The sequence below is a fragment of the Achroia grisella genome, unplaced genomic scaffold (assembly GCF_030625045.1).
Source record: "Achroia grisella isolate CSIRO2021 unplaced genomic scaffold, CSIRO_AGI_Agris_v1 utg515, whole genome shotgun sequence".
NCBI classification, from domain to species: domain Eukaryota; kingdom Metazoa; phylum Arthropoda; class Insecta; order Lepidoptera; family Pyralidae; genus Achroia; species Achroia grisella.
The window spans coordinates 2,556,117-2,565,239 of NW_026712908.1; the positions used below are offsets into that span (position 1 = coordinate 2,556,117).

The 9,123-nt window shown below is 31.5% G+C and overlaps 1 protein-coding gene across 1 annotated transcript in view; it reads left to right on the forward strand.

Moving 5' to 3' along the window:
- LOC131846915 (ATP-binding cassette sub-family D member 3) overlaps positions 1–5,874 on the forward strand; it is a 28,151-nt gene extending 22,277 nt beyond the window's left edge. The window contains exons 12-15 of the mRNA XM_059196331.1: positions 2,125–2,299; positions 3,279–3,452; positions 4,170–4,274; positions 4,806–5,874. Of these exons, the coding sequence (XP_059052314.1) occupies positions 2,125–2,299; positions 3,279–3,452; positions 4,170–4,274; positions 4,806–4,940 (589 nt within the window). The 3' untranslated portion in view covers positions 4,941–5,874. The remainder of the gene's footprint in view (positions 1–2,124; positions 2,300–3,278; positions 3,453–4,169; positions 4,275–4,805) is intronic.
- Positions 5,875–9,123: the final 3,249 nt, after the last annotated feature.

The following is a 9,123-nucleotide window of genomic DNA, read 5'->3' on the forward strand; positions in this document are numbered from 1 at the left end:
TTAAATTGGAGTTCTATTCCTCGCATTGTTTTTAACGGAGAACCTATAGACTATAGCGAAAATGTTAAGAACTTGGGGATTCAATTTGACCAAACACTTTGTTGGACGTCTCAAATTACTGAGCTCAGAAAAAAGATTTTTGCTGTAGCGCACTACTAATTCACATGGAGAACTACTTTTTGACCATATGATAAATAATGATTACAACGTAGTGGGTTCACTGAAGCGGTTACGTAATTTCTTACCGTTTAGCACCAAAATTACGCTAGCACACACCTTGTTCCTTCCTATCCTGGATTACGCAGATACGTGTTATTTGAACCTCACCGATAGCCAATTAAACAAGCTTGAGCGCCTTCAAAATATATGCATTAGGTTTATATTTGGATTACGTAAATATGACCACGTATCTCATTTTCGTTCTCAGCTCAAGTGGCTCCCGATTCGTCTTCGTCGTGACTGGCACATTCTCTGTTTACTCTACTCTATCCTATTTAATCCTGTTACTCCGCCTTATCTTAAAGAACGTTTTTTATTTCTCGGTGAGGTGCAGAACTGTGGTTTGCGCAGTGCAAATAACCTTCGGCTGAAGACTCCTACTCATACATCTAGCTACTACACAAAATCCTTCACTGTACAGGCGGTGCGTTTGTGGAACTCGCTGCCGCCCTACATACGTAATGCTCAGTCCCCAGCCATTTTTAAACATCTAGTCAAATTTTCTCTCTTTGTAAATATGTTTCCTTCTTCTACACTGTTACCTGTGACTTTTTAACTAGTATGATATTTTTTTTTTTTTCTGGTTTATATGTGTAATATTTGATTATGTATAATTATTTGATGTATACTATATTATTATATTATATTATTGTGTATTCGTATGTATGTATATATATGTAAATTTGTGTATGTACTATATTTTATTTTGTTTACATAAGTGTATACAATTTTTATGTTTCCACTAATGCGCCACCTACTCTATTTTTTTTTTGTAAAGACTCTCTTTCCAAAGGTTGTCTGTAAGAGATTGCATTAGCGATAAGACCGCCTTTTGTACTTAGTTTTTTTTTTTGTTTTTAATTCATTCATGTCCTTTATATGTTGGTGCAATAAAGTGTTATACAAAAAAAAAAAAAAAGGTACAAGGAATTGAACCCGCGACCATCATAATTAAAACGATGCGCTAAACCGTTAGACCACCGAAGCTGTCAATATTTTAAAAAAACTAGAAGGGAGAGTGTAAGTAATACTACTGTCACTGATATAAGCATAAGTATATGTATCTAATTTTAAATTTATATATGTTATCCTTTACACAAACACATTCTTTGGTATCTAGCTATGTGTAACTTGGCAATGTCCTTTTAGAGCTAAAACGACATTGGTAAGTTACACATAGCTGCAATATATTTGATGCTAAATGCGTCACAGAAAGGTTAGTGTTACAGACTAAGTAACACGTTTTATTTACAAATTAATTCTCACTCTAAATATCGTGTGACGTTTTGTATAAACGCATGCACGATCCTCGCCCGAAATCCGGTCGATTGTGTCGTCACCCGGATTCACATCTAAGATCAAAGGTTAAATAAAATCAAATAAGCGCATTACTTCACAACGATTTACCTATTTGTCTTTTTGTTGTTGGCGATTACGCCAGGACAAAGTTTGTTTGAAAGAAAATATTAGAAAGATTATACGGAAATATTAAAATATTTAGTACTTAATAGATTTATATTATTTTGTTTAATTTCGTTACCATTAACATGTGTGAAACTATAAATATTCAGTGCGGAAACCTGACCACCGCTACTGGAAGTATTACGACCTTCTCTATTGGTGATCCAATACTTACCGTTGCTGCTTCCAGTACCGGTGGCCATGTTTCCGCACTGAATTATGCTAATGTTAGTGAAATTAAACAGAATAATATAAATTCATTAAGTAATGAAATGTACTTCCACAAAATAACACCTATTTCCATAAAATATATTAAAATCTTATGTTGTTTAACGAAAAGTTGGTGTCGTGTCTTACGTAATATATATTATAAAACTATTTGTGTTTTATTAACAAGTTATTTACCTCTTTGTACTAAAAATAATGGTGTTTACTTGTTAACAGGTCAGGCATCAACGTGCTGGTGTGTGGGCCAAACGGATGCGGCAAGTCGTCTTTGTTCCGGCAGCTGGGTGAGCTGTGGCCGATTTTCGGTGGTACACTCACCAAGCCACCAAAGGGCAAGCTCTTCTATGTACCACAAAGGCCTTATATGACCCTGGGCACGCTGCGTGATCAGGTATAATATTCAAATAATTAATAGTATAGCAGCTTTGAATGAGTGTCTCAATCTCTCTCTTCCTAGCTATGTATCCCAAATGGTGGTGGGGTCAGCTTTCCTTGTTCTTCTCCGCAGATATCATCCGTAGAGACTCATCTACGGATACACGACGGAAACATCCTCGAACTCCATCATGTCTCATTCTCACACCCCTTTACCTATCGCCTTTGAATGAGTGAATGAAAATTATTCAGATATACTATGCGATTTCATGTACACAACTTTTAATCTTCTTTTTTAGCCTACTACCTAGTTTTTTTGTGACAAAACATAGTCTATGTCCAACCCCTATAATAAGGGAGTAATGAGTTTACAAGAACATATTTTTCTCAGTATAAAAATAAAAATAATGAAACGGATTCAGGCAAATTTTACTAATACTATAAACGCGAAAGTTTGTGAGTAAGGATGGATGGATGGATGGATGTTTGTTACTCTTACCACGCAAAAACTACTCAACGGATGAACTTTACAGTAATATAGGTTATACATCGGAATAACACAGGCTATTATTTAAAAAGATATGAAGATATTAAATTGGGCTATATATGGTAATAAGTGTCAAATAAGTGTGTTGAAAATTGCGCGGGTTAGCTAGTATTCTATATATGAAATAGAACTAGAAATAATCTTTATTCAAATAAACTTAATATAAGCACTTTTGAATAGTCAAGTTTTTTATTCTACCGCTTATGCGGAATGCAGATTCATCACAAGAAGAATAAGCAAGACACTTGTGTGTTGCTCTTTTAAATAAATATTGATTTACTTATATTTAATTAACAACAAGGATTAGGCATGCGACAACCAACATAGAAACCGCTACGCACTTAATCTCTGTTCATATATTATATATATGTATTCAGAAAGATTTTTTTGTTCTAAAAGTTTATAAAAAAATTCTTAATATACCTATTAATTTTATTGCCATATTCAGGTCATTTATCCACAAACTCGGGATGAAATGATTCGCCGGGGCCGCTCAGATGAACAATTGAACAAGTTCCTGGAGATCGTGCAACTCTCGTATCTGACATCACGCGAGGGAGGCTGGGACGCTGTGGAAGATTGGATGGATGTCCTATCTGGTGGCGAGAAGCAGAGGATAGCTGTAAGTATACGTCATAACTGAAGCGTGGTAGTAAAAGTAGTTTAGATTGTAAGGATCGATTCTCATATATATTTCGTTATAGATGGGTTCATATCTCTTCGTCATGAAAGTATAAATCATAGTTCGTTCCGTTCTCTTATATAGTAGCACAGAAAAATATATCCAAAAAAATTGTTTACAAACTAAAAGCGGATCGCTTAAAGCAATCTTTCACAGACAATCAGGGTTGTCAATTTACTAATTACTTTAAATATTTAATTTATACTTATATTATAAATTGAGAGATAGCTAATTTTGTTATAAGGAAATTAATTTGCATTGATTTGAGAAATTCTTTCACTGTTAGAAATGTACATTATACAAAAGTGAGTTAGACTGTATAGCGTACATAAATGTATACAAATAATTAGGATAATATTCTTCGACTAAACTAGAAAACGCGGGAAAAGCCGGAGTATATTTATAAGTTTATGAATGAATTAAAATATGTATTGTTACGAGTATATACGACCTCCTCATCGATTAAGTTTTATTAAGAGTAATAGTTTAGTTGTCAAATATAGATTGACATTATTGTAAAAATATATTATAGAAAAGACAATACAATTCTTCTGCTGCAAACATACATTTTATTTATTAGTAAATACATCATCTCACATACCATCTCAACACAAAAGAACCCCACCACCACATATATAATACAATATTACATCACAGATGGCGCGTCTGTTCTACCACGAGCCACAGTTCGCGATATTGGACGAGTGCACGAGCGCAGTATCCGTCGACGTTGAAGGACAAATGTATCAATACTGTAGAGAGGTAAGTCATATCATGCTATTTATCTAATTACACCTTTATTTTGGTACATATATACGAATGAGTTTGCAAACTAGCTGACGGGTCTTGTCTAATGGTTTTAGTTTATTTCGTGCTTTATATTCACACGAATAGATGTCTAACAATCTCATGTCTAACGATCTCGGATCCGATGGCAAACAAGCATACGGCCCATCTGGCCATGGCCCATCTAAATAATCACCATATCCTATAGATACCTGAAACATCAGGGGCGTCAATCTTTAAGAAACCTTAACATACTCTTCTTGAAAATCCCCATGTCTCTCGAGAAAACCTCGGCAGGTAGTTGATATGTTACGAACTCTATGTCTACGCAGGACGAAGCTCCTCTGAAACCGTACTGTCCGAGACCACTTAGGTTCCAGCATGTGGGGAAATCAAAATAACACATAGACTATAAATTTCACGTGGATGAAACCACAACTACAGCTTGTAATACGAGTACTTTTATATGTTATTATATATTCAAATGTATTATATGTAAACCGACAGATGGGCATATCACTGTTCACGGTGTCTCACCGCAAGTCGTTGTGGAAGCACCACGATCACTATCTGCAGATGGACGGCCGGGGTGGATACGTGTTCGAAACGATCGACAGCGAAACCCAACAGTTCGGTTCGTGATTCATTACCGAATGGTACACATACATATTTATAAATTAACGGCAAATGAACAAACATACAAGTCAATAATGTGACTTATCACAAACTTTATTAAGCGTAAAGCCGTTCTAGATTAAGCTTTATTTATATATAGCTTTCTTTATTCATAGAAATGTCAAGCTATTGAATTGTAATTGTAATGTAAATTGTCTCTGTTTATTACATTTTTCATTTGAATGAAAACACGATTCATTAGATCTTACGTTTTTATGAATAAATTTATATATATATATATTTTAATCATAATAAATTAAAGAGTATAAATTATATAGTTTGATATACAAAATTGTCTGTGAAAATGTTCATAACTTGTCGATATTAATATTTTTAAGACAAGTCCAATTCGTAAGTTTTAATACTTAGTGTTGCTAGATTTATGCTCTACGATTTATATATACCTCACGAAAGAAGTTCCCTGCAATGTTTTATATTAAACACATACTTCAACGACATCAAATGACGTTGATAACTATTTAAAAAAGATATATTGTTTCTAAACCTTAAATTTGATTATATAGATTGTAAGAAACAATTATTTGTTAAAACAATTATTATGAACAAAATATAATAATAATTACAATATTATAGAATCGCCATTTTGGTTATTGTTTAGTCCAAGGGACCTCCATCAGAAAATTCTACAGAATTTAAATTTATATAAAAAATAGGCAAAACTAGTAATAAAATTTGTCATTTTGAGATGCAGATCTCGTATTCTATTCCTCATAGTTGTTATAAATAACTTATACACAAATTAAGTATATATTAGGCTTTCTATAGCCGGTATGCCAATGTGATATGTGATATCCACATGCCTGCGTTTGTATAAAACATCAAATGTTTTTCTAATTATAGTAATAATTACATGAACTGTATTAAAGTTACTGGCAGCGAAGAATGATAGGTAAATAAATAAATTATCTATTAGGATTTCCAGCACACACATGACAAATAAAATTCTGTCTCGGTTTACAGCTATCCGCCATGTTCAATCTAAGAAAAATCTGCCCTAATAGGAATTGCATTTTGAGTGTAAACTTTTACTTACTATATATTTTATTAGTATATGCTGTGTCTGTTTGTTTTTTTATAATAAAAAATCTAATATTTGGTTTTTGTTATTTCACTTGTATATCAGGAATATACGAGTATTATGACAAACATATTACAGTTTGTATTAAATACCATAATTGAATACATTACCATCACCACATACAAGTGTAAAATAAATATATAAGAATTTTCTTTTAAGAAAACATGTACTGTGAATATCGTTATTTACTACAATAACTGGCATTCGTTTTACATTTAAATTATACAATTTATAATATACACTTATTTATACATACACAATTATTGTTAATTTATTATTTTTATTAAAATGTATTATTGTTAACAATTCAACCTTGTATTTATTTCAGTACAAAAAGAAGAGATGTGTGTTTTGTGTTCGGCTAGTATAGCCATATTTTTCAAGGTACATTTAAATATCCTATATATAGGATAACCTATATTAAAGCGATATTCGTCCAATTGCGTCATCAAATATAATATCGACTTACACTTTCATGACTAATATGAAATCCAAAACAGAATATCTTGACAGGACAATTAGCTATTTTATTTGGTTATTAATAACGACTATAGAAACATTTTCTTTTTTCAATTATGTAACGACGATATTCGCTTTAACCAGTCGTTTTTGCGGCCAGAAATACCAGCGGTAAACCGTCATACTGCCACTTACGTCAGAAACGTCACAACTTTATAATTTATTTATTATTATTATTATTATTATCGTAACCAGCGCGGATATAGATTTAATTAAATGCCTTCACAGTGTCTACTTTGCGTGTCAATTTGTTTTTTTTTTGTCCTTACTTTAGGCCCAAAAAAACCATTGCGCGGGAATTATTTTTAAAGTCTATAAGTAACTTTAATAGCTGCGCCTTATGCTGCTTATGCCGCGCTTAATGCTAACGCCATATATATGTTAATAATGAGTATTATAGCACCGTGGCATATAAGGACGCCTCTGTGATATGCGTTTATACACAAATCAGCAATATACATATAATATGTGTTAAAATTTTACATATATGAATTGAAATGCACACTCATTACAATATAATTAATAATACAGTGACATATAAGTAAAAAGCTATTATTAAAGTATAACGTAATTAAACAGTAATTCTATTATTAGAAAGAAGAAAGAAAGAAAGAAAAATATTTTATTCAGTGCAATGTAACAAAAATACAATATAAACAACAAACGAGAAAAAAAAAAAAATGAGCAAATAAAATGTAAATAAATAAAATTATAATTATAAATTAATTTACATATTAAATTTATACAACAGCTAATTCTTATGTTTTACAAATTCATTACATTACATTTAAAATTTGAAACTTACCAAACTGATATATATATTTGTAGAATAGTAAAAAATATTTTTGTATATCTTTAAATTATTATAATAATATATATACTTCAAGTATTGCTTCTTTTAGTAAAGTTTCTTGGAATGAATGTGGATTTATTGTAAGTTTAATTTCTTATGAATAAACATACATATGATTTTACTAATTCTTAAGTTACCACAATAAGCCATAAATTTATAATATATTACAATAACAATAAACTTCATAATGTTCAGAATCGATGTACGGAATTGATATAATTTTATAGTTTTAATTTTTATATTAGGCCAATAATAATATTTTTATTAATTATTATTTTTATATATAGGTGTTTACAATATGACAATTCATACCAGATTCTAATGTTGGGATTCCTACAGATGAAATTATTTTATTTTCTTACGATCATAGCATATTAAAATGGTTTTGTTTTTAATGTTCATAAATACTGATTAAGTATGTACTTTAAAAATTGTATCCACAATTTATGTTTGGATTATTATCCTGTTGTTAAATGGAATGTTTGATGTGACAATAGCTGTGATAGTTGTTGGTTTTGTTGAACTCAAATGTGGGTGTTGGGTTAATAAAATGGTTGAGGATACTATTATGTTTTATTTCTTTACTCCTATTTAATCAGCGACCATATGTATTTACGGCTTGTTTGATTTACCTCCCACACTTACTTCAAACGTGCGGACGGCCAATTACATAACCCTTGCTTATATACATAAACAAAATACGCTGACTTGTATAGCAGAATACCATTTATTTGCCACTCAATAGGACTTATATGCCTCCATATTACAAAAAGTTACTACTTCTCCAATTTGTGGGCTATATAGCCTGTAGTTACATTAAGAATCTCTCTCTTCAAATCAGAACAGACAGAAATTGCTTGGCGGCAAAAATAATAACTTCAAACTTATTTTTATTTCATTGAAATGGGAAACGATTTAAAAATATGTCCGATGGTAAATGACTGGCACCCATTACCTATATGCCTTTATAGTTTAGTTACGTGACGCAGGGGTACCGCCCCTTATTACTTACTTGCAAAGACCAACTGAACCGAAACAGCATTTAAAATACAAAGAATGTTGTTTAGAATCAGAAATAAATACTCAGGCGAAGTCGGGCCGGACCGCTAGTATTTTGTAATTTACTTGCAAACTGCGTTAAATTTCCCTTTTTTCCGTTGTCATAAACATATCTACCTAGGTTTTTATATCAAGTTTTCCTGCACTTGTTAAACTACTCCAATACGATACACGACTATATAATACGCATGTCATATATACCCATAACACATTGTGTCAAAACTGAGGTAATTTCCCCATAACTTTATGAGTAAGTAACTACCTACATAAATAGGTCTAACCACATATAAGGAAGGAATATCTATCCGATTTGGGTACTTATTTTATATTGTTGACTATTATGAGAAAATACGTTATATTTTTATGGTCAGAAATTGCACCTTATTATGTATAATAAATGCAAGTGTAATTTCATTCTTATTTTCCTTTGTTACGGAAGTAACTACGCAGTGTGATAGAGACTGTAAAGCATTAATACGTACAGGCATCGTTCAGATATACATATATCTTTTGATAAACATGCGTTGCATTCTTTAAAACGTTTAATTCTATTTATTATTTTTACTAGATAAAGTATTACCTCAAATTTTAATTAAAGAAAATGCACACCGTAGGTTGCA